We start from the raw sequence: 26,141 nt of genomic DNA, 5'->3' as shown, positions 1-26,141 counted from the left end.
TAAAGTAAAAAAAATATTCATTTCTCATAAGTAATGTGACTGATGCTGTAAGGATCGCGGGGACGCAGTGCGCGGGTGCAGATGCACGCGCGGAAGGCTAATGAAGGCGCTTGCGTCCGCGGGAGTCCTGGTGGAAGGGGAGGTTCCTCTAAAATCGTACCGCACTACGACTGCAGGGGTAAACGAGCGCGTTCCCGCGATATTATGTAGAAAATTTCTCCTCGACGGTTTATTACAGTTTGACGATTAGGTGATTCCGTGGAGTGGAGCTCTCTACATGGGATATGAATGAAGACCAAATCCCTTTACGCGGAGGTAATAATTTAAAATATTTTAGAAAAGTTTTCGATCGAACTGCACGCACGGCAGAATCACGCGCAACATCCGTGTCACAGCGGCGTAAATTAGGAAAGGAAAAAAAATCAATTCCCGACCTGTGTTATGCAGGGTTGCGAAAAAAAGCAACCTTTTCTGTTCTTTCATTCCGCACCGCAACGCGACCCGACGGAATCCAATTCACCACTTACCTTCTTCAATTCCCAATTCAGGGATAATGAGATGCGTGTAACGAGAAAACGAATAAATATCACCTCGCATGATTCACAGATATTGGCAGTGCTGCTGCTGTGTCAAATACCATGGCCAGGGCCGAGTGTTTTCAAAATATCATGCCCTCGAGACAGTGCCTCGGTGGTACGGAGGATAGTACAAAAGGTAAAGGAGGAGTGGCTGGCTGAATTTGTTATTCTCCTTATTTTAATCAGCTTCAATTTTTAATCGCAAACTTCCCCTCTTACAGAAATGGATCCCCGTGCTGAACAAATACCAAGTCGAGCTGCCCCTCGAGTGCCCGTTCCATAGAACCAGAGACATATTTCACCCTCAACAGGCGGCCAAATATCAGCATCGACCTTCCCAATGGACGTGCGGGTTGTGCGGAAAATCATTTTACGAAGAGCGTCACCTGGACATGCATTTTGATAATAGACACAAAGGCGACATCAACATTGTCAGTACAGATGTTAATTGTTATTAACTGTACTATCATTGCTAGTTGACTACATTTATTTACGTTAGTATCTTCCTTGTTAAGGCAGAGGATGCTGTCTGTCTAGCCGACTACTGCGATATTATGAGGTGCGACGTTCTGATAACTCAAGACTTTGAGGGGTCATCAATAGACGATTCGAGTACCATCAATACGGACATCGAGGTATGGAGGGAAACGACGGCTCGTCAAACAACGCTAGCTCCTTCAACCGGATCCAGAGACTTGGCTAGGGTATTCGGTGACAAGTTTCAAGAGTCGCAGACCAGCGGTGGCACTAACAGAGGAACGTTCCATCACTACTGCGACAGGCGAGATACCCCTGAGAATCATTTCACCATTAACCATCAGAAGCAGAAAATGATCGGTTCTGAGGATGAAGAAAACAATAAGACACATGACATCTGTGACAGTAATCATCTCGTCGACTCGGCTCTACCAGCTATCGATAGAAATCAGCAGCGGCTCGCCGAGCTACAGAAACTGAAATCAAACTGCAAGCCTGAGGAGCTTTTGAAATTGAAAATAAGATGTGAGGTACTAATACCAACAATTTATACATTTTTTACAACTTCTTCATATCAATTTTCATACTCCCTTACCACGCTGATTTTCTTTCCCCTCAGATTCTGGTACGTGACTGCATCGCAGGATTGCTTGTTAATCTGTCCGTTCAAGATTTCACGGAAGTTGAAGGTGCGTGGTTTCATGCCACGATTGGGCAGCAGTGTTTTTAAGTTCTTTTAAAATTCTAAAACGCGTTTCACTCTGCTTTTCGCTGTTTTTTTGATAACAGGTGAACTCAATCGAGCCGTTTGCTGGTATTTGACATGCGAAAAATACTGGGAAGATACGCGCAGACAGCAACGTCAGATACCGTGGCATCTCTTATTCATACTAGCCATGCTCTTATCACTGGGAATGTCAATGTGCTATTACATCATTTGGATATTATTTGAGTAAGTAATTAATAAAAAGAATCCCAAGGAGAGTCTAGATTTATAATAGACTTTTCCTTCCGGTTCGTTTGCTTGCACTACTTTCTTCAATTCCGTTAAGTAAGTTTATACGAATGCAACGCTTCGATTTGATCCAAGCAATGGATGGGATTGTCAAAATACGTCAAGGGTTTCACGAAAAATCCTTGCTTTCTTGATGTCAATCTGTCAGTTCTGTAAATGCTCTATATCAAACTGATACAGTTTAATAATGGCCATTAGTTCATATATTGTGAATGTGCAAGTAATCAATTTCCTATGACAGTTCTGTGCATGAAATGAGAGCTGATGGAATGTCAGGGATTTCGCACTCACCACACAACAATAGGAACAAGGAAATGACGTCTCCGCAGCATGGTTCGAAAGTTGACCAAAATAAGAAAGATAGCAAAGGGAAATTGGAACCCGGACAAGACACGCCCTCCGCAGGGAGTGCTGAAACACCCGATCATTACATATATGTTGCATACCCACCTGAGCTGAAACGGCGACTCCTTGAAAGGTAGACTCACGCTTTATGTATGTTTGTATATACTTTTGTATGGCGTTGCAGCTGAACTAGGTAGGATGGCAGTGACAATTAATTTCTTGGATTTTTTGTAGCTGTTATAATCGAACAACGCGCCTGTAGAGTGAAATGAAGATCGACAGCCAGTTTGGGGACATGATTGACACAGCAATTCGCACACGCATACCTCTAGCCATATTGAATATAGAAATTACATCTTAAGGTAAGGATTATTTTTTATGAGCATCAATTACCGTGCAAAGACCTACGTGTAAGAGTTGAAGGATGAAATTAAAACTGTACAGTTTATTCATGTACCGTTGAAAACTTGATTGCTAATAAAAAATGCACAAATAATAATTTGATGCCTATCTATATTTTGTAGCCGTGGTCGACATCGAGATCTTAGTATTTTTTTCTAATTCGCAATAATTATATAATTGTATACAATGGTAATACATGCCCAAAACTGTTCTACTTAACTTATAATAGCCATGTTCAAACGATACCGATTTTATACAAACCAAGCCGAGGAAGCTAATGGTCCATGTAGAGAAAATGGGGAACTTGTTCAAATTCCTCCCCCTCACCGCCGTTTGCTATTAGGTGATGTCGTGCATGGTTTGTATAAAGAACATGCGATGTAACGTGTCGATTGTTTCGGGATTGCATAACTTTTAGACTGGTGCGAGGTTACGATGTAATAGTGTAATGGTGATTAAATTTTCATGAGGGTAGTGCTCTCGTTGAGACAGTAGCATCCGCAGCCTGTTGGACACAGTGTCTTGGTTGTGAACCAAGCGGCCAAGTGTTCGGTGTGACCTCCGTGTCCGCAAACTACACACACGTTGCTGGGTCCTGAAATATCAATGAGTACTGTGTTTAGGTGATTTTTTCATAGAATATCAGAGTGAATGTCACAACTGAAAGCTGTACAATTAATTCCGTACCTCTAACGGATATGTGACATATGGCACATTGAAATGCCAACTGCCTGCAATTGTTGCACTGTGGACCACGACTAGATTTATTGCAGATATAACATTCAATTTGAAACTCTACAGCCTTGTGGGAATCGATCGGTGGTACACTGACGTGTTTTAGTACCTGTGCCCTGGCATCAAGGAGCCTCCAACTATGCAGGACTTCAGCATATGCTTTTTTATAGCTATCGTAGAGGGTGGTGTTTTTTTCATCAAGAAACCTGAAAGAGAGAAGTACGTGCTAGCTTTCGAATGACGATGTTTCATCCTTGTCCCAAAGTGGGAGAAATTTCGATTGTTTTCTTTCTCTACAAGACATTACTTCTTTAATAATTGAAAATTGTCACCTAATGTTTCGGACGGGATCACCCAATGTTTCTTGAACGAATTTAAGGTCGTCGAGAGATTCAGACCACGAGTTTGACCTATGTTGTTTGAGATTTTGGAAATTCCATCCCTCAAGCGTCGTATCTGCAGGATGTATTGTGTGATACGGTGAACCGCCAGGCTAAAATTGTCATGTTTGAGCGTTAATTGAATGACGAGTAGAAGATTTATTATACACACAGGTATAATACTTATTCATTTATTACAGCGAAGGGTAAGAGAAAATTAACGAGTGCCACAGCTGCGAACACGCAACAAATTATTGGCAAGCTTCAAGCTCTATGAAATATTATCAATTGGTATATTAATTATTCTTTGGTGCATGCAAACTCATGTATCATATTTTAACGAAATGCATGTATGCATGTCTGTACCTTTATTTTGGCGGAATTTCAAAAACATCATAGGCCCTTTTTTTTCAGCAACCTATAGTACACTACAAGCCTATCGAATATACGCTACCAAACTCTGACGTACATATGCATTAAAATACCGAATTATCATAGTGTAACAACCCGTTCCATTGCCGTTACACTGCTTCAAAGTAACTATGCTTGCTAGGTGGAGGGTGCCTTAGTGGCTATTACCATGTTATGTAGCGCCAATGTACATGCATACATACATTGAGGCTGGTAGCAGCCATGTAGCAGTCAATCATCAATGTTACATCAGTATACCTTGCAATATTAGGAATAAAACATTATTGCTATTACGTAATGCGTGCCACATGTTACGTAAATGTCATATCAGAGCTACAAACCTTTGAGTGGGGCATAACTTGTTACACATGAGTTACAAGTTATGTCACGGTAACGCTTCTTGTTACATCATGTTTCACCGTCAATATATAATTGTCATGAAATTTTTTTGGGATATTTGCCGAGAGAAATGGAAACTACATCTAGAATGTATCTACGTACCCAAATAAAAGCAGAAAACTTAGTTTAATCGAAGCTCTAAGTCGACGAATTCAGCAAGGCATAGATTCTTTGCATTAGCTTAATATTTGTCAAAACACACGCGCACGCACACACACAGGTGAAAACTTTAATCAGTCACAACATACTGTAAGCCCTGGTGTGATAACCGAAGCGGAAGATATGAATTTTTATCTCCGAGAACCAAAGAAGAGTAATTTGCAAACCAAAAGCTGTCGTTGATACAAATCTATAGATACGCTAAAGAATAATATTTATACTTTACCTTCTGCCACCATTTCCCAGTGGAAAGCCTCTACAACAGAGATAATAAAATGTCAGTTGGATAAGCAATGCATGCTCGGCAGACAAATTGTTATACACTACGCAAAAGCAAAGGGACAGAGGAATCAAGAAAGCACCGCAAACAGCAGCAAGGGGAGCAGCAATAGTAGCAGCATTGGCAATCTGGTAGGGAAGATCAAATCAAAATTAAAGAAAAGAAAACGATAGAGAATGCCTGTCTAAGTGAAAATACAAAATCTTCATTTATAGATTTTGATAGCCATTTTCTTCGTTAGCAATGCACAAAGCATGCATCATAAAAATAGCAATAATAATAATAAAAACAACCGTAATAATTATAATGGCGACGATGATAATTTACACAGTAGTTACCTGCCAATTGAATTTTTCATCACAAGTCGTTGTATAGTCTACTTGGCACTTAAAACAATATTGTGTCTTACTTACACTGACGTTTACAGACTTGCTCACTGCACGTCCCTGCCCAACATCTTGATTTTCAGAACGATAAGTAAATGTGCAGCTCAGCATGCCTGCCATTTGTATATCAGACTGGCTGGCGTAATGCTGTATACTGAAAAGCGAATAAAGTTGATCATCAAGGGTCTGCCTAATCTTGAATCCTGAACTCACAGAGAATGGATCAAGTTTTGACCAAATGGATGCAAGGGCCACGGAGTCTCGATATCGTTTGAGGAGAGGTTGGAGGGCATCGGCTGCGATATGACGAGTGCGGCTAGGCACCAAGCTTGAACAAGGTCCGGTCTTTCAAGCAAAGCTGCCACTCCGGCATTATACTGACACATTCCAGGAATGTCTGTAATATTGATGCTACAGTGGGGGTGTTGCTTTATTCTTATTGTTTCGTGATTCAAATACTCAATACAAATGATAAAAAACTCACATGTACTTTTCAGCGAGTTCTTTGTTAACAAAGAACAATGGGGAGGCGTCATAGATTGTAACCATCGGATGATTTTTATTAGGTGTTTTCGAGTGGAGCCTGGTCGATGGGTGCAAACTACGTCTGGACCCTCTCTATTTGCAGATGAGACGTCACGAGAGAAACAGTTCCAAGTTACTGGCAAAGTTTTTATGTAAGTATATACAAATGATGACAAGTTTACCCGTTCGTGAAAGTAGAATGAGCTTATAGATATGTTGTCAGCTGCATTCGGTTGTGAATAAGCCGGATATACGTGGGGAAAATGACTACTGCTACCGACTCCCGATCCTAACGCCGAGAGAGCTCGCGGCGTTACGCTTTCCGGCTTTATGGACGGCCTTCTGGCGTACGGCGTTCGGCCAAAACAAACTAGTATTCCTAGAAAAGATTGGTGTAGATTAAAATACGGGTTTAACCCCTTGTTTTTACCCTGGCTTGAGAACTCCTTACCTACGCAGCAAAATTTAGCACCTGAAGTCCGCGGAAAAGGAATGTAGGTATCCTGGTAGTTTGGAAATATGGCACCGGTCGTATTGAGAAAGTTAGCACTATGTGGCATCCTGTATCCCAGATGTTTACCCTCAGTCTCGTCGCTGACGCACATCTGTTTAGGCAGAATGAAATTGATCATCTTCAAATGATAAAAATCGAGAACTCGACAACCAAATCAAAAGGAAATACCTGTTCCAAAGTTGTGATCAGCTGTCTTAAACAGGGCTCTAAGCAGGATCGATTCTTCCTAACTCGTTGTTGAGCGGTCTGCTTCAGTACCTTCGAGAGCTTTGCCATCGCTGTATTGTCTATGGTTGTTCCAGGACAGAATTGAAAGGTCGGTGACGCATTGTATGGGTAATTACCAGGAAAGTTTACTTTCAATATAACATTGTAATTTTTATTTGACGCTGTGACCGTACAGCTTCGTTGCTCTGCATCCATAGCGTTCACCTGAGATGCGAAACACAGAATACATTACAAGTGAGTCTGGAAATAATCGAAACTATGCAAAAATCACGAGTAAATTTACCTCAATGTTTGGAATGTTCACATTGATCAATGAAAATTCTTGCTGTAACGTTTTCGGCTGAGTCGGCGATAAAACATCTTTGTCGCTTGTTGAATAAGTGAGCGACTCTATGCCCATTTTACCTCCGTCAATTTTTGACATGACAAAATTCATTTCTCTGTCGGTCGGTGTATCTTGAAGCTCGAGCTGTTGCATAGAACGTAACGTCCCTGAGAATTTTATTAGCCAGTCATTGCAAATACAATAGCGATTCTCCTCATAATTTCGTACTTGAAGCTTGCGATACACTCACTCAGGTTATTGTCTTCTGTGTACGGAGTATAGACAGATGTTCCATCATCCAAATCGTGTCCGCATAGCTAAAACGTGCAAGGATTGATTTTATTTGTGTTATAAGTAATTTTTAGTAGCAACATCGTTGTTTCATGAGTCTTAGATTTTGTGAATTCGCAATACAGAGTTATGAACTGAATTATATGATGATTATAGTGATTACCTTTTGTAGAAATGGATCGATTTTGAATATTCTCAGGCATTGATCTTTGGACCAAGTTATCAATTCAAAGTCATTCGGTGCTGCGATAGGAAAATAAGTTATTGTTGCCCTTTGACATTATTTAATACGGCGCAATCAAATATTTTACTGCAAAAACCCCTCTTGGAATACCTTTTTTCTGATGCCTCCACTGAAACTCTAGCACAACGTCAGTGTGCCCTATAAACGTGTAAATTGGAGCTGTAAGATTCGAGGTGTTCCACAGTAGCAGACTATTTTCCCCTCGCCTGAGCTGTGGCACAACTATTGTAACCAGACCTTCCCCAAATGGCTACAAGCAGACGTAAATGAGATTTTGAAAATCTTTCACGACTTTCTTGCAATTATTTGATACAGCTAGCAATACAGATGATTAAATTTTACCGTGTATCTGGCTCTCCACACAGGTGCACTTGTCGTCAAAATGCTTTCTGCTCTTCGTGGATTACTGACATCAAATATTTTCACTGTACAGTCCTGACTAGAAGTCGCCAATTGATTTTGTTGAAAAGGACACCAGTCCAGGCCATGTATCTTGAAAGACAAGAGGCTACTTATCCCAAATGTACCAAGTCAGTAAATAATACGAAAATTGTTGAAACGATTGTGAAAATTCACAACATTCGGACATTCGTGCTATACATTTTAAACCAAGCACCACACAAGTTACAGTTTCCCCTGTTCAATGTCCTCGGTTTATAAGCATTCACACAAAAATAATTGGGAAAGAAAACCAAACTAATACCTTAGTTAAATGAGCAGCTATGTACTGCATCGGACTATTCCCTTTCCTCTGGTCCCATATTTTGATGTCGCCATCATGCGCAGTGGCCACAATGTGTGGGGACAGACAGTTCCATCTGACCTGAGATGCTCCGGCTAAAATGAGATTTTTCATCAAACAACTATTATGTAACAATTGTTGAAACATAAAAACAAAATTGGGACTTTTACCAACAGCAGATAGCGACAAGCAGGGCCTACGCTGATCTCTAATGTCCCAAATGTGTATGAATGTGTCTATGCTGCACGAGGCGAGAATGTCAGGCTCAGTGGGATGCCAGTTCAAGTCGCTAACAACACGCGTATGTGCTCTGAGGCTATGCGTCGTTGTGAGATCACGTCCATCTCCACCAACAAAATTGAGTATTTCGACTCTGTTGTTACTCTGTAGAAAGAAAACAATGAGCCTCTCCTTATTTATCGATGCTTTTTCTACTTACGGATATAGCGCAAAGGTGACAATTCTGAGAGTTGGGATTCCATTCGGCAGAGCCAACTTCGTACTTGCTCTGACGTTGGAATTTTCGCAGGGTGTCCGTGCCTTCGTCCAGGTGCTTGACGGCAAAGCATCTTCGCCTGCAGAGCCAATGAATCGGTATATTTGAGAGGCTTTATAGTAATCTGGTCGAAAGCATTGAAACTCACCCGGCCAGAAGAACGAAGCTCCCGGTTGTGTCAACCGCCATAGTATTGGCCTGGTGCATATGGAGAAAGCTAATTATTTGAGGTTTGGGGCGAAGCTCGATTACAAAGATCTTGAGCAACCGTGGTTAATTTGAGTTAGTTTTTTAGTGGGGGCGACGCGAGTCGCTTGGCTTACCTGCAAATCCCGGTGCTCGGCGACCACATAATCGCTACCCCAACGTTTTGACATTTTCAGAAATGACAGGGGACCTCGACATCGTTTGATGAAATTTGAGGTTATAATGAATCGTTGTGTACGCATGTAAATATTTAAACTTGTGACAGAGTGCAGCACTATCTGATCGGCATGACAGAATCCCTGTGTAATGGGATGAATTAGGCTCGATTGGTATTGGATTGGTACAGTTTGCGGGTGTCATTTTACGTTACAATCAAAGCAAAAAACAAATATAATTACATTTCGTTCTTTTTTAAATGATCATAACGTACACTTCCCAATTTAATTATTTTGGTTTTGAACATTTTAGAATTACATATTTCAGACTTCAAGAACTCGCGGTCATCATTCAACATCCGTAGGGTTGGCAACATGCATCGCTATTCGATGAATTCAAAATTGAAAAAACAGTTGCCGGCAGAATTTCAAATGGCGACTATCCGTGACGGCTTCAACGCAGCGTTGTTTCGAATAAATTTCGTGAGCTTTTGGAACGAACAGCGGGCTTAGCATTGATCAGAATATACCTACATAAACCTTTATTCAAACGTGCGAATGAATATCAGGTTAACTGTCAGATGTGGCTGTGCAGGTATCGCGGATTCCATTTCCCCGAGTTCGGAAAGATTTGCTAATGGTAAATGTTCCGTGTACGTAATAATACGTCTATAATGGTGTGTAAATATCAGCCAGCAGTGACAAACATTGAGTTCATAATTCCCCGAGTGTCTGAGATGGTTAACCAAAAGGTTGGAATAATAAAGAGTGAGTCAAGTTTGTACGCGCGATATAAGTAATCCTTGCTGTGTTTGCGGTTTCGAGTAAGTTTGAAATTCTAACTGACAACGTGCATTTTTAGTGATTGAGAGTGGACACACCGGCGCAAATCACGGACGTCGTGGGAGCCAACTGCTATCAACAGTAACGTGAAATCTTATTTCCACTAAAATCATGCGCGTTAACAATCGCGGCAGCATCTTGCAAACCTTCCGATACTTAATTCTTTCCAATATCATTGTGATTTTTTCATCTCGACCCTGTTCCACGAGACAAAAAAAGTCAAGAAAGATCGATTCTAATCCAATATCAAAATCATAAAGCACAATGGAGCTACCAGCTATGAATAAAACTCAATGGTGAAAGTCTCAAGTATCTATACTAGACCCAGTTTCATGGAGGAGGAGGATAAAAGCGATGCACCAATATATTGTTAAATGCTGAAGTATATTTATTTATTTATTTTCAATTTAAGAATACATTTAAGAAGTTTGTAGTTCCACGGTGTATATATCGATAATTTTTATCTCTGATTATATAAAAATGAACGTTTGTTCATTTTTTTTTAGCTAGACCGGATTTACCACTCGACGAGGACTGAGTGCTACACTGAGAGATTGGTTTCTTAGGCCGTGTACTAGGGTCTGTGCACCTCTTAGCTTTTCCATGTAAACTTGTATCTGTAATTCAAATATTCTTAAACTACTAAGAAAGCAACGAATTGTACTGAAACAGGCGAATTAGATGAGAACGAAACGTGAAAACAAACCCTCAAAGTTTGCCTGTATATTGACAATGGATCCCAAACTCTCTGTCGATGGACACAATGTTGAAAACACATTTTCGCTCTTCCTCGTTGCCATTTTAGTCGATATGGAACTGGCGCTGCTGTGGCATCGACTAGATGTTGGTGATGGCTTGAGATAGTTGGTACAGGGCAGTACCATATTTTTGTCCGACAGTAATTTCTTTATATAGGGCTCAGCCTCGGCATGACGAACCGTGAGCTCAGTGATGTGTTGCAGGGCAAGACCGTTCTGCTCTTCAAGTTCACGAATTGCAATATCCTTCTGTGAAATTTTCAAAATATTGCATCGTCAGGTTTATGCGGCAGCTGTCTATACCTTTGAAACAAATCATCAGTCAATTCTTACCTCCTGCATCAGGATCAAACTATCATCGGCACAGAGTTTCTTGTTTTGAATGTCCTTGTATACTTTGTGAAGGCTTTTGTCAGCCCTCAACTGCTTTTCCAGCTGATCGCTTACCTGATGCTTCAGGGTTTCCAGAAAACGCTTTTTACATGTCTCTTTGTCATTTGCCTTCTCTATGTCTTCCAATAGCTGTTTATAGCTATCTTTCATTACCTGTGGAAATATTATTTGGATTGCCATTTAATGTAGAGTTATTACCAAATTGTATATGTATATGAAAATTTTTAGCTCACCTCTATGTCGGCCTTAGCCTGTACTAGTTGTGCCCTTCTGTATCTGAAGCGTTCCATCTCATTGTACATTTCCTCGCCCAATCTTTCCTGCTCCATTTGCTCGGGTCCTCGCTCTTCGACTAGCCCCAAACTTTTTTTATATTTATCATTGGACGCATTGACAATCCTTAACGTGTTCTCCATACTCTGAATCTCACATTCAGTTTTTCTAATCGATTCGTCAAGTTTGTCCCCCTGCTCTTGAAGGGCATACTTCTCTTGCGCGCTTTTAATTTTTATGTAAGTTGTTGTCAAGGGCTCCCCGTCTGCTGTCGTCCCCAAGCAAGACATCAGTTTGTCGTACCTAGTTTGTAGCTGTTGTATACGCGTCTTGCGCTCGGCGATCGCCATGCGTAATTCTGACGTCTCTGTGCTGGCTGTCTTTTTTCTCATGGCAAGGGCTTCCTTCTGAGCTTTTATTTCAGCTTCTCTCTCTTGCATTGTCTGATACAATTTTTACATGAAATTACAGATTAATAATGAATAAACATAAAGACAAAAAACTAGAAATTTGACGTTGCTAGTAACAATCACTCACCGCTTGTATCTCAAGTTTGTACTTCTCCAAATTGTATACTTTGTTGTTGATATTCGATACAGTTCGTTCCGCTTGGTAAATTCTTAACCTAAGTATGTTTTCGTTCACTTGGGTCTCCTCGTTTCGAGCTCTGGCTACTTTTAAGTGTTTTTCACCTCCCTCCATAAGCAGCACTTGATCCTGCTTCTTGTTCTTCAGCAGTTTTAACTGCGCTTCGTCATTAGCTATATGAGTCGATAATTTCTTCATGTCGTGCTGAAATATTGTTGCATTTGTAAGGAATTGTTTTCAGATCAAAGGTGGTAAATTGCACACTTGAAATTTACCTCCAGAGTCTTAATCTGAGACTGAAGAAGCTTCAACAGGTCATTTTTATCAGTCAAACATTTTCCCAATTCCTCTATCGTTTTTTCTTTCTTTTCTAACTCTGCTCCGTCTTGCTTGGCTCCACTGAGGTGTCCGAGTTTCATCCGACCCTTTTGTATCTCAAAGTCACGATGATAGGCAGAATCTATTTTCTCTTTCAATTTTCGTCTCTCTTTGACATGCAAAATCTCTAGTACTTCAACTTTTTTCCTCTCATTCTCAATTTGTAGCTCCAATGTTTTTATCTCGCCCTCAAGCTCAGATATTTGACTCGTGCTCCGCATATTCATTCCTTGGATTCGATTAATTTCCTTATTGATGAGCGATTGGAATTTTTCCTCCTTCTGCCAAGATAAGGAAAGAAAATACTTGAATCTGTTGTCTAACATCAAATTCCATATATTAATTACCTCAATCATATTCTCGAGTTGCTTGGTTCTCTCTGCTATGTTAGTTCTCCGATCATCTATTTCGTCATAAGTCTCCTTCAGCTCTTGTATCTGCTTTCGCCACTCCTCCAATTTTCTATTTCTGTTCTCAATTTCCGCCTGTGCCCTTTTTCTTTTCGCCCTCACACTCTTTGTCCTTTGCGCCGCATGCGCCAGTATTTTCTTGTACATGTGAAGCTGGAATACAATTTTAAATTTCAATGTGAAAGATTGTTAAAAAATTACGACCCACCTCTGTTGTATACGTATTAAAATTCTCGGAGAGCCTCAATCGCTCGTCTTTAATTGCAACGAGTTTTTTCTCCAGCTGTCTGATTTGTTCCTCGAGCAGTTTGTTATTCTTGACCTGGTTCTCGATAAACTTCTCAGACTCCTGCAGCACCTCCATTTTTTCTCTAGCCACTTCCCGTAGCTTATCTATTTCCTGCACTAACAAGGAAGGGACAAGAAGTAAAGAATGTCTGTGTTTGAAGCAGGGTGAAAGATACGAATGTGTATAAATAGCAACGTCGACCTGACCCTCAAGGCCTTGTGAATTTCATCATCCCTCTGCTTGAGCACGAGTACGCTTTGTGTCCATTGACTTATGAGCTGCTGGCGTTCCTTCAAGGCGTCGCCGTACAGCCTGGCTGTCCTGTCCATTACATTCTCCATTTCAAAAACACCATTGACAGCAGTGACGACGGTTTGCCGGCAACATTCTACCTGTGTCTGCAGTTTCTGCCGCCTCAATTCCAGTTCCTATAAAGAATTCGTGTTGCAGTGTTTTTCACATTTTTAAAAGAAACCCACCCAAACACCCACCTTAAACTTCTGGCTATCAGTTTTCATATACCGTTCAATAAGCTGGTTGTCCTCCTGGCCCCGCCTCAAAGCCTCTTCCCATTGAACAAGCTGGTCCTTATCAAACTTGGCATTTTTCTTTAGTTCCTCAAGCCTCTCCGTGAGCTTACTCAGCTCACATTTTTTACTCTGAATCCTTTGGATGACATCATTCCGCTCCTTGTCGTATTGCCTCACCTCCTGACACAACTTGGAATTTGTGCTATTGCACAACCTGAACAAGTGATCCTCGCTATCCAGCTGCATGGAGTGAGCGGTGAGCAATTTTTGGTTGTTCTCATGTTCCAGGGCGACATTTCCAATGTGCTTCTTTATCGTATCGATACGCCGGGTGACGGAGTCCAGCTCAAGGCTCAGCGAGCTTTTGTACTTTGTCTTTCTGTCGATCTGTTAACAATTCCAGGTGATAGTAAGGTAGGCGTTTCGTTTCCGCTACTAGCAGTATGAACAACTCAGGTACCTCTTCCTCGAGCCTTTTGTTCTCCTCGTTAGCAACAGGCACGTGAAATCCATCACCCCAACCCAGCTCCGTCAAAACATCATGAATTAATGCCATGTTGCAGTTTTTTTCATTCGAATTGCAATTTACAAAGTTGTGGGAAAAACCAAACACCCTTCTTTTGTGGAAAGGAAGGAGGCCGACATCAGAAGTCAAGCGTCGCTCATTTCCATGGCAACCTTCCTACCAAAGCTTGGGCACACGACGATAGATGGCAACATACGATGCGGTCACCGAAGCGGAGGAATTGGATGATCATTTTCACTTGAACACAGATGTCACTCGATACATTGCTTATTATGTGGCCACCTATAGTAGCTCGTCGATCTCACGGACAGGGTGGAAAATGGGGTCGCCGTTGAAAGTAATCCAGGATATATTTTATTAGCGAGGAATCACTTTTTTTTTTCCTATTTCTCTTTATTTTTACAACTACTATTCGAATAATCACCTCCATTGGTGAATTTGAAGCGGTGATAATTATCAGATACGGCGCTCTTCACTACCCCGTAAAAGTTCGTATCGTACGTGAGAATTTTCTTAATCTGTAAGATATTCGAGTAATTTTAAGTTTCTTGAGAAAATAAAAATTGCTTATTTACGAACGTTATTTGAGCCTATAACACACACGTAAGGCTGTGTGTTGAAAATGTTAACATATTTTTTCCACCACCTTCTCTTATCTTACGGTACATCCGACAACCGATTCTTAAATTTTATACTTGTGACGTTCGATACTTTACAAGCTTTCACAACATGTTCGAAGCTAGGACGTTTCCTTGGAGTTGGCTTCATAGAAGAACTACTTGGTCGGTATGCATGTATACGTACATGCGTAGCGGACGCGCAAGTCCTCATGGAACCGTTAATTTCTCTCCTCGACACACCGCTCGCACTCGGTATATGCTTACACGTTAGTATTTCCCCCTGGAAGAAATTGACAAGTATTGCGGGACTTTTAATTTCGCGGGTTGAACCGCGTGGAGCGCTGCTGCCACGTTTGCATCATTCATACATGCGGGATTCGCAAAAATATGAGGAGAAGGGATGACGGAGTGGATAATCTGATATCCAAGTCTCGTAATACCGGAAAGCAAACTTTGCAGAGAGACCTGCGGTGTAAGATATCCTATTATACACCTGTACGTAAAAGGCACGACGACGGGGCTGTAGGACGGACGTGGTTTTTTTTTCTCTACCTCTACTACGTTCCCTCCTCTAATCGTATTCAGCCTCGCGTTGTCATCATTTCGTCGTACCTGATATCAATGTGATATTATTTTTTCCTCCGTTTGCGTCGATATATGTTAGACAAAATCGAATCGTATAACTGGTATACATCCGTTCTGTCCAAGTTATACACCTACGAGAAATCATGAGGCTGAAGTTAGTAACGTTAACGTTACCGTAACTCAACATCAGGAAAAAAATCATTACCGCGCAATATTATAATGACTTTCAAGGAGCTTTGGCTTTGCAAAATATGAGTATATTGTATTTATCACGGTTTACTTAATTTCAGATATCCCTGAAGGTGCGAAGTAACGATTTTTCCTAAACATGCATCGCTACAGTAACGTTACCAACTTCATCATCATCGAGAAACACATCTTGGGGTGCAGGCGGCAGTCCGGTAAACTGAGAAAACCGAGAAAAGAAAAAGTGAGTGACTTTGTTCGAGCCAATTGATCGCCACCCTGTGTAAAACGTGCATACTGTACATCTTGCGCTGATTTTGGAACATGAACCCTGGACGATGATGACGTCAACACCACGTTGAGCATACTGCGTATAGGTATGAAATTGACGTCGTCGGATTGGGTGTAACGTTAACTGTATAGGTACACGTGCATGCTCGCTGAACGTACACATGCGGAGAGTACAGCACTGCACGATTCAGTCTTCTGGCACGGGGGTGTAACGGGGACAGGACTGTAAAGGCAATGCACTTTAAGGAGCACACGAACCACTCTCTCGTCGACACGCCACTATCTCTCGCGAGGGGAGCGTTAGGCTCGGTTCACAGCCCGCATTTCTGCCTTATTCACTCTGCGGTATATAATACAATATTACAAGAACGACGTTGAGTCGAAGAGGGAACGGAGAAGAGGAAAAAAGAGAGAAAATACCCGCGGCCAACTCTAACGGAGATCCTTAGAGACCGGAAGACATTTGAACAATGTCGGTTTGGTATAGTGTGGAAACTTGACGTAATGCGAGGTGCGCGCGCGCGTGTGTGTGTGTGTGTCCCTTATCACTCGGTCGAACTGCACCACAGGTGTTTTGTACAGTTTTTCTCAATACGCGATGCGTGAATCATGTCGGGCAACTTCGAATTGGTGTTGCAGAGAGAAAGAGAGAGAGAGAGAGAGAGAGAGAGAGAGAGAGAGAGAGAGAGAGAGAGAGAGAGAGAGAAAGAGAGAGAGAGAGAGAGAGAGAGTGAATGACTTGACACCCCGTAGCAGGCATGCAGCGTTGAACTACGTCTTGCCGTAATTAATCGTGCTGAATAGCGATAGCATGGTGCAATTGTTCATCATTGTAATATCGTATTATTCCCCGTGTGAGAATTTCACGAGAAACAGCGTTCAGGCAAATTAAATACGGTTTGACTCGACGAACACGTAGTATTGAGCAGGTACTTGGAAACGGGCGAGATATGTCTAATCCACGCGAAGAAAATGACGAAAAAATTACTCTGTTATTGGAAAACAGGAAGCTTAGGATCGGTTGGCTCGGCCCTAGGACGACGGAACTTGCGTTTCCGATGTATAATCAGTAATCACGAGTCAGTCCGTGGTATGAGTGTAAGATATATGTGTATATATATATATGTAGAACGCGTAGTTCGGCGAGTTGCTTAATCGTGTTTAACCCCCTTGACCCTGTTAGGAAGCCTGGAACGGCGGCCCGCAGTCGCCCAACCTGAGCCGATTCGAGTTACGACTTCCTCTTAAGTTTTATTCGAATTCTGAATATTGCCTCGGCCATTGCAGTGAAAAGAATAGGTACTCAAAACGTTTTAAGAATACAGCATTTAGGATGAAAAAGTATCTTTGACTTTCATGCACACAGATGTGCTTTCCATTCTACCGTTAAAAAGGGTCATCGGACTGCAACTCTTGAATAACATAACGACTGTTCCGTATAATTAATATTTACAATATAGTAGTGTTGTGCGATTAATCGACAGCTTCGATTAATCGGTTTTTGGATTAATCGATTAATTTAGTTTTTTGATCAGTCGTTTTTTTAATTAATCGATTAATCGGCGGCTTCGATTCCATATACCGATTGACCTGCAGATTTATTATGAGGCAACTTCGATCAATCGTTTAATCGCACAGCACTAATCTATAGTAATAATTACTATTACTATGGGATATCAGGTATACCGAATGCAGTACGCGTACTACCACCAACAAAGCTATGAAATTGCCCCTTAAGAAGAACTAGCGTTAGGGAGTTACGTTACGATTATGTTGGGGTTAAAAACCTTCGATAAACTACCTCGCGATATCAAGGAAGCTCCGTTGAAGGATTTTAAAAAGCGAATCATTAGGAGTTTTGTTTTTATCTTCACAATGCCTATCAGTTGCTGATACCTAGCTAATTAGCTTTTCAGCCTACTAGTCGCTAGGCGATAGTCCTTAGACTTTTGCCCGAATCCTGATGCCCATACACAGTTAAGAATATTCATGTACAAGTCTCATGGGTCACACAGTTACTGTTAAAAATATAAGGTTTGGATTCAAAATGTTGATAAATATTATTTCTTCTCTATTTTTTTAATTTCTATCTTTCTTTTAAATTTTCACCACGACTTGCGATAAAACCTAGTTTTAGGTTTATTGTAAGGGGAATGGCGTGATATTTTAGTGATGTACTTTCCTGTTTCATGACACCTGAATTCAAACGATTAAATTTTTTTTTTTTAATAGAAAAACTTGAATAAAATAACCAGTGGAAAGAATTGTTATTTTTAACTGAATTTCCGTATCGCCTCCGTCATCGTTAGGCCGGGGTAACCCCTCTGAACCGGGCGTTACAGATACATTTAATGAAGTACAACACTGCAGCTGGATCCGATTCGGGCTTGATCGAGCATGGTTGAGAAAAGATCCCACACTTATGCTTCGAGATTTTGTGTGGCTCCACGAATTCTATCCAACGACGTCGACGACGACGACTACGAGAGGGCATAATAACGGTTTTAAATTTATTTGAAATTCCTTGGTGGGCCTACACTACCTACCTACCTACTACTTTCTCTATACGTCTTCGCAGCTCGCTCCTCGCGTAGGTACACCTATTACACCTCGATGGATCGCGGAGTTGCAGCTTCGGATAGCCTGGTTATCGCTGTTGTTGAAATCCTGCACCCCGTTTTTTCGATTATCTCCTACATAAGTTGCGTCACGCTGAATCGCGCGAATTTAGAAACGACGGAGTAACTGAAGATGACGAGAGTGAACGGAACATAACGAAACGCGGCCAACCGTCCGTTTGTTCGTTTGAAATGTGTATACATGGCGATCAAGCGGAACTCGATCTGCCCAGGAAATGACCAGAAAACGCGACCGCGACCGTTATCCTCCGCCAATCCGTCGGTTCGTCCGACCGAAACAAATCTATCCATGATAATTCTTTCCGTAGACCCCGGCTTGAATCAATCCTATGTAAACTTTTCTATCGAGCACTCCTAGGAATATCTTCATCTGCTTATACATATAGATGATTAATATCACTCGTTCCAATTCAGGCTCACAATAAGTAAAAGCTGATCAGTTACGAACTGGCCGCACAGCGGTTAGCAAGGGAAAGAACATCTGTTGTAAAAATCATTTGGGGATTTTCATAGATAATTTCGCGAATGCAAGCAGCGGGAGAGTTTCTGTTGATCTGGATTTACACTTAACAACAAGCGGCTTTAGGCTGGCCATGAGCCAGCCCCCCAACATCCCGTTCTCACACATTGCAGGTTCTAAGTTCACAGAAAAAAAATAATATTAATTATAATGGTCAATTCGAATTTCAAAGTACGAATTCAGATTCGTGATTAACGATTTAAAAGCTCTCGAATACCATATTACATGAAAATATGAAGATTTTTTTTATTTTACACCACTTTAATGAATCCACCATTACAAATTTTGGAAGTCTGATCTAGGATTCGTTATCAGTATCCCAAACATCACCGCCTACTAATTTCTACTAAAATTGGAATCTTTTCAGATTTTTATTTCACCATTTTGAATATCGAAAATTTGACCTCACGTTCGTGATTACCGACCCAAAAAATCAATTCTCAAGATATCATAATTTTTATTTGACTTCTTAGAATCTTGTTATTCAAATAATTTAAAAAGTACTCGACCGATCAACGCCAAAATCTAATCAGCTCTAAGTTTGGAATAGCCGCGTCGATTGAGACCAAAATCATTGAAATCCAGTAACTTATTCTCGAGATATCGTTAGACAAAAAAATTGATCACGCACACGCATCGATACACACATGCACACAGACGTCCATTCGAAAATGGTCGAAGGTAATTTTCTAGATCTCGAGACGTCGAGATTTAGTGAAAACTCAACTTTTCATTTTCGGAGTAATTGCAACAACTTCCTCTTTTCTGTAAAAATATATAAACAGGAAGTTAAAGAGAGAAACGTATTATAGCCACTATTTTGACTCACTAACTCACGAACGTATAATTCGTTTATTCCGATTGATGGATATTTTCTTTTCCTCAGGTTTATCATTTACTCAAACATTGTAGGGAAACGCTGGATTCTCTTTTTCACTGCTATAATATCCCCATTGGTGTATAAAGTTTTTAATAAGGGTTGTAAATAAGTGTACACCGAATATCGAGCAAATAATCTTTCCGATAAAACCGTAGAAAATTCACAAGTATAATATGCATCGAAAGTATGTAAAATTCAATGCGCCCTGCAGTGGTTAACGATCACTCGCATGATTGTCGATTGCTAAATCCGTCAATATTGGGCAGAGGGGTTCGTTACTCGCTGCGTTAGAGTAGGTTTAAAATTCCTGAGTAACGAAATAGCAAGCCGCCTGCAATTCGTGAGTGCAATGTATCCAAACAGTACAAAGACGAAGAACGAAGAAGAAGAGAGGGAAACGCATCGTCGAGCTATAAAACGACCGAATAAATGGGTTAGCTGCAGGGGCGTCGTCGGGCGGATGATGGTCCAAAATACGGATAGGTGTCACGTGTGGCGCGGGTTTTCACCGTCATACAGGGCATAAGAGTTTCGAGGAATATATAAAGGTGGCGATGGGCACCATGCTTCGGATCCAAAGACGCAGGAGCTGCAGGCCACACGGAGCAGGCAATCGACTCTGACTCTGACTCTGACTCGGACTCTGACTCCGACACCGATTCTCTGAGATGGAAAGAGACACCGCGGCGCGGCGGTTCGTTCGTTCGACGGGGTCGTTGAACGGCCAGGGGTACCAAGCAACCCACTTTAGCACCGCACGCCGTGGCACGAGGCGCGTCCCGTATTGTACACATCTTCAGTCTCCTCCACGCGTGCAGCTCCGCGCCACGTCTGTATATCTATAAGGTACGTACATACCAACGAACAACTACGTATAATACACTTGCCTACTCGGGTCGGTACATTACCATCTGGGTACGGGTGGGTATACGTGTCGTTGTGTGTCAGGGTGTGCGCGTCCGTCGTATTGTAGTGCCAGGTTTTGTAACTTGTATCGTGTACTACGGGGCGGGGTTGAAGTTCCGAAAGTGCCAAATTCCGATTTTCTTGTGGAGAAACTTAAGAGTAAAGAAATCGAACTTTGACGAAACGTCAAAGTTTCGAATGTCCCGGAACTCGACGCTCAAAGTTTCGAAAGGGCGTAACTCCGACAAGTCAAAGTTTCGAAAGTGAAAGTTTAAAGATTTTGAGCATCGAAATTCCGAACGATCGAAGACTTTTAGATCGGTGAATTTCTGGTTTGGTGAATTTTCACCATTTTGATCCTTCTTTGTTTTTGATTTTCGATACTTTTATTTTTTACATCCACTCGTTGAGTGAATTACGCTGCGTAAGTATATTTAAAAGTTTCGGCATTTTACTCTGTCGAAGCTTTATATTTCGGAATTTTGCTTTAGCGAAATTTTACTTTTCCGAATTTTGCTCTATCGCAACTTGAATTTTCGAAATCTTGCATTTCGGAGCTTCGAGACGTCGTATTTCCGACCATTCGAAACGTTGTTTCGTAAAAGTTTGATTTCTTTGCTTTAAATTTCGCTACCAAATAATTCGGAATTAGGCGCTTTCAAAGCTTTTCAAATTCGGAACTTCTATCCCGCCCCTCAAATTCCACGTATCTCAAATGTGAAAAAGGATTCAATAGTCCCGTTCTATACACAATTCTGAACAAAAACACACCAACGCATTTTCACTTGACGCAGAAATACAGAAATGGCACGGATTCTACGAAATAGTAAATTACTAAAAATCGTGCCATGCCATTTCTTTATTTCTGCGTCAAATGAAAATGCGTTTGTGTGTTTTTGTTTAAAATTGCATAGAGAATCGCGATGTTAAGCCCTTTTTCACGTTTTCGGTACGTGGACTTAGACACTTGGAGATATATACGCGAACGTCGAAATCGACCAACGCACCCTTCAATCATCTTATTGTTAGTGCGCTTCGTGTGAGGAATAGATGGATGTAATAATAATGGAGGAGAATTTCGCGCTTGTTAATTCATCCACGTATCCACCTGTTTAGGTATATCATGCCTACAAGTAGTGTAAATATAACTTGTAGGGAAAGGGCTGGCTGCAGGCCGAGGCCGGGTAACTTGCCCCGCGCTGTGAGTTCCCAAAGGTGAAAGGAAGCAGGAAACAGCGGGGGGCGTAAGTGCGATGCGATGCGATGCGATGCGATGCGATGCAATCTCGACTCCTCGTCCTGTTGCCTAATTCCTTCCTCCCTGCTGCATAACGCGACCATCACGGGTCGGGTATATATATATATATATACCTCCGTGACATTTCTGCCCGATGAACAAACCAGCTGGTCCGAATCGTATCGCGTCGGTGTCACGCTATGCGGCTGAATTTTATACAAACATGTACGGTGTTATTTTTTTCTTACATATTTTGCAGGGTACTTATTACGTATACGTAATATATGTAATATATATATTATAATATATAAGAAGTGTGAAAAATTTGTTTTTTCTGACAATTTGGTTTGTAAAATTCATTCTCCGCGTATTGACACCGTCTATACCTGTATCAAACTGCACAGTGGGTCCCTAAAAGTAACCTATTATTTTTTCTTCTATTATAAGCACTCTTAAATCGAAGGTTTTCCCAAAATGTTTCTTAAAACACGGTCAATTTTCCCCTGAAACTCCCATATCTTTGCACAGTGAGTTACTTTTTTTTATAAATTAAAATGGACTGAAAAAATCAGTTTGATGCTTGCGAATAATGTTCATACTTCCAAGTCAACGTAGGAACAAAAAAAAATAAAACTCTTATATTTCACAAAACCATAATTTTTACGGTTTAATTGAGTGTAGTTATCTACGGAATATGTGCGCTCATCCCAAATTATTCCAATTAATTTCTAACTACATTTAATTGGAAATATAAACGTCGTTCTAAAGCATCACATCAAATTGATCTTTTCAATCCATTTTAGTTTACGAAAAAATAAATAATTAAAAAAAATCGAACATCTCAATGTATTTTGCATTCAAAATTTCAATCGCTTCCCGGTACGTGTTAATATTATCTGAAAATTTATAAATTTACAGGAAATTTTTTCTGTTACAAAATGAACATACTTTCGTGGTGCAATCGAAAAAGTTCCAAAGCGACCAAAATAACGGACACTCCAGCGTGTATCTAATTTTGCTCTATTTGGTCAGTACTGTGAAAAAAATATTGGAAACTTAATACCCCATTATTTTCACAAAACTTTCCCCTATTTCCCCCAAAATTACCTGGCCTGAGCACTGTAAAGCCTGCTATATTGACAGGTGTGTTCGAGGACGCGCCGCCCATTCTACAATTTTCATTCATTCCGAGTGTGGTGCGTACACGCCTCTGTGCCAGGTATAAACTATATATACATACCTTTTACATACAATCCATTCATTTTTACGATAATTGTCGGAGCGTGATGTGCCTGAATCTTTGTGTATCTTTATACTATATATACATCCTATTCTTTACGTTATCGAAATTTATTTTTCGCGCTATCGCTTGCTTATGAAATGGGCGTAACAACGATACTCATTTGCAAACTTACTACCGAATAGAATAACTGCGGGAGGAATTTCCCCTTACCTTGTCTTATCTCGGAACCTGATTCAGTTTAACATCCGACATGTCTACACGACCCTTGTCTTACCCGAATCACCAACCACATGCAGAATTTTGCCACAATGGCTGCAATGTTCTTCATCCATTTTCGCGTTACCCACGTACTGTCGGTGCGGTCTGGGTCCAACAACCCTTTTACGATGTTTTGCTTATGTATATTTGTACCGGCGTTCGATTATTGGATACAACTGAAATCACAATATATACTATATTATTATACAAACGCTCTCGTCTCGTATATGCGTACACCTACACCTAGCGGTGCGTATGCACGAGTTTAGTACCCCCCGCATATGCGCGTATCATTTACGTGCGGTATATCCCACAGAGCAGCGCGGTAGCTGCGCTTGACATTCCGACACCCACCCTCTACTCTTCGCCTTCTTGTTCTTCTTCTTCTTCTTCTTCTTCTTGTTCAACATCTTCTTCTTCATATACCTATTATGTAAGATGTACGTGTATGTTTGAGGTAGATATGCCGTATTGCACGTACATTCAACAAGGTTATATTTGTCACCTATTAGGTGGTTTTATATTACGCGGTCTGATGGGAAATTACAGCTGACAGTGACAGAATCAACCTCGCTGGGTGTACTTAGAAACTATATTCATATCGTATCGCGGGAAAGTTCTTACCGTTTAATTTTTAGCTATGGTCGCTATAAAGAAAAAGTTTTATATTCACTCCAGATCTTGTTGTGGACAATTAAAAAGAAGTGAATTTTTTTCATTTCAAAACTCCTTAGTCCTCTTATACAGATCGCTCATCACTGGTTCCACTTTCGCAGCTTTGGCAAGGAGCACCACGTGTGATACCAATCGAGGAAATCAAGTCGCTCCAAAATTTCGTTAACATGCGGCTAGTTGAAATGCTCTGTGTCGTCTCCAAAGTTTCCGACCATACCTTGTCTCGAGTTGTTAGCTCAGTTTTAGTTTCGTTGTTTATAATGCTCGCCATTTTTCACCCAACACCGGTTTGGACAAAATAATAAAAAGTACAAGTCTATCCGTCCATCTATCTATTCATCTATCTATCTATCTATCGATCTCCTCGCGCGTAAACCACGATGTAGGAGGAAGCAGGCTATATCGTACCACTCTACAGTAAATGATAGGACAAGTGATGTATTTCCTATATAGCGGTAGGATTTAACTGCAGGTTGTACGGTATAGCCTACTTTACCCTACGTACGATTACCCTACGTATATAACGTATACGAAAGTTTGGTGCGCATTCCAGTCCGCGACGGTCTCGCGCGAAGCTTTTAAACTCTTTGGAGCAGTCAAGTGCCATTGTGGTTTTCGATCCTCTCACCCCTTCCATTGCGCATTTGTGCTTTGTCGACGCATGCATGCAGGGAGACCATAATATATCCACAGACTACGGACGAAGGTTCGCACCTGTCCGTTAGCTATTTCGCCATAAGCTAGATAACCAACAGCGAATCTATTTGTCTATATCTGCGCCGTCATCCAATACACCTGTATGATCATCTAGCATTCTCCCTTCGTCGTCCACGTTCGTCACCCATCCCTCCCCTAAGCATGAAACTTGGAGTAATGGACTCGCTAAACGTGCCTGTGCACGCGGTTGGGGCTGAAAATCCCAACCTACGCTGCGAGACAAACACCTGTGCATCAGGCGAGGAGAGAAAAGGGGTAGCCCAGCGTCACGGGAGACGATCACGATCGCGTTGTGACCGACCCACGAGACCATGTTATGCTATTATGTAGGCATATTCTAAGCCTTCGGGTGCACCGGTCTCCACCGGGGTTACTTTATCCCACCCCTCTCGACCGGGTGATGCGTGACGACGAGTAGACGGGATATCACGGCAGGTACACGCACGTCACACGCATACGCTATACGCGGCATCTATGAACGTACAGCTACGTGTAGCGGTTGCACCATTGCTTCGTATACGGAATACGTCTACGTGCACCTACACCTTATCCCATCCGGGGTAATCGGGAAGGGACCGATTGTCGGACTCATTCTTCCGGTACCTCGACACCCTTGTTTGCGTCCCCGTACTAAATGTCTCTCTACACAAGTGTAAGCTAACGAATATAACGCTATTATACGCATATCTATGTGGGTTTTGATCCTGCATTAGAGACGTACGTACTAAAAATTGTGGTCTTGAAAGATCCTTGTACAAGCGTATCCCTGGTGGAAATAATTTTTACGCCTAACTACGAATTAAGCCTACGATTAATTAGTGAATTACGGACACTTTCGTGGTTTTGGAATAGAATTTTTTGTAGATTATCGTCATTTTTAATAGATAAGTTTGTGTTAGAATCGCTCGCGTTTACGCGATTGTTTTTCTTATATCAACGGTGGAAATGGATATAATTTGTTGTAAAATATTGTGGATTTCTTGGTTTGGTGAAGTCACAAATGTTAAGTCTTTGATAAGACTCAATTATTGAGATAAAGTGAGTTCAAAAATATAATATACGACAGATTTTCTAAATTCTTCCAGATCATACTCACGATCGG

At 41.2% G+C, this 26,141-nt stretch overlaps 3 protein-coding genes and 1 long non-coding RNA gene across 8 annotated transcripts; 2 read left to right on the top strand and 2 right to left on the bottom strand.

Annotated features, from left to right (window-relative positions):
• Nucleotides 1–128: 128 nt before the first annotated feature.
• LOC124219222 (uncharacterized) lies at nucleotides 129–2,914 on the top strand. The gene is made up of 8 exons (XM_046626511.2): nucleotides 129–315; nucleotides 607–714; nucleotides 800–1,009; nucleotides 1,094–1,585; nucleotides 1,675–1,744; nucleotides 1,845–2,007; nucleotides 2,312–2,548; nucleotides 2,650–2,914. Exons 1-8 carry the CDS (start codon nucleotides 289–291, stop codon nucleotides 2,675–2,677), a joined length of 1,335 nt encoding a protein of 444 aa, XP_046482467.1. The 5' UTR covers nucleotides 129–288; the 3' UTR covers nucleotides 2,678–2,914.
• Nucleotides 2,909–9,404, bottom strand: Wdr59 (WD repeat domain 59). 5 transcript variants are annotated; one of them, XM_046626487.2, is made up of 20 exons: nucleotides 9,256–9,404; nucleotides 9,081–9,130; nucleotides 8,876–9,011; nucleotides 8,607–8,820; nucleotides 8,398–8,531; nucleotides 8,037–8,186; nucleotides 7,785–7,944; nucleotides 7,614–7,693; nucleotides 7,410–7,476; nucleotides 7,118–7,326; nucleotides 6,775–7,038; nucleotides 6,544–6,697; nucleotides 6,275–6,471; nucleotides 6,052–6,185; nucleotides 5,781–5,978; nucleotides 5,595–5,721; nucleotides 5,128–5,157; nucleotides 3,885–4,045; nucleotides 3,505–3,758; nucleotides 2,909–3,412 (listed from the first exon to the last, which is right to left on the bottom strand). In XM_046626487.2, exons 1-20 carry the CDS (start codon nucleotides 9,379–9,381, stop codon nucleotides 3,273–3,275), a joined length of 2,985 nt encoding a protein of 994 aa, XP_046482443.1. In that variant the 5' UTR covers nucleotides 9,382–9,404; the 3' UTR covers nucleotides 2,909–3,272. The 5 variants fall into 5 exon arrangements, with proteins under 5 accessions (XP_046482443.1, XP_046482446.1, XP_046482445.1 ...); XM_046626490.2 differs by having other exon boundaries at nucleotides 3,662–3,758; XM_046626489.2 differs by having other exon boundaries at nucleotides 8,607–8,780.
• On the top strand, nucleotides 5,925–10,282 carry LOC124219234 (uncharacterized). Its single transcript, XR_006883353.2, has 3 exons — nucleotides 5,925–6,244; nucleotides 9,623–10,062; nucleotides 10,157–10,282. It is a non-coding gene; the product is annotated as an uncharacterized lncRNA (long non-coding RNA).
• A 238-nt stretch (nucleotides 10,283–10,520) lies between these two features.
• On the bottom strand, nucleotides 10,521–14,712 carry LOC124219213 (Coiled-coil domain containing protein 39). The gene is made up of 11 exons (XM_046626492.2): nucleotides 14,217–14,712; nucleotides 13,718–14,143; nucleotides 13,433–13,654; nucleotides 13,146–13,337; nucleotides 12,875–13,090; nucleotides 12,425–12,808; nucleotides 12,099–12,353; nucleotides 11,522–12,004; nucleotides 11,229–11,441; nucleotides 10,844–11,144; nucleotides 10,521–10,754 (listed from the first exon to the last, which is right to left on the bottom strand). The coding sequence occupies exons 1-11, from the start codon at nucleotides 14,310–14,312 to the stop codon at nucleotides 10,630–10,632; spliced, it is 2,913 nt and encodes a 970-aa protein (XP_046482448.1). The 5' UTR covers nucleotides 14,313–14,712; the 3' UTR covers nucleotides 10,521–10,629.
• Between the last annotated feature and the right edge of the window lie 11,429 nt (nucleotides 14,713–26,141).

The sequence above is a fragment of the Neodiprion pinetum genome, chromosome 5, assembly GCF_021155775.2.
Source record: "Neodiprion pinetum isolate iyNeoPine1 chromosome 5, iyNeoPine1.2, whole genome shotgun sequence".
Classification (NCBI taxonomy): Eukaryota; Metazoa; Arthropoda; class Insecta; order Hymenoptera; family Diprionidae; genus Neodiprion; species Neodiprion pinetum.
Note: the sequence above shows the minus strand (reverse complement) of the source record. Positions and strands in the feature narration are given on the sequence as shown.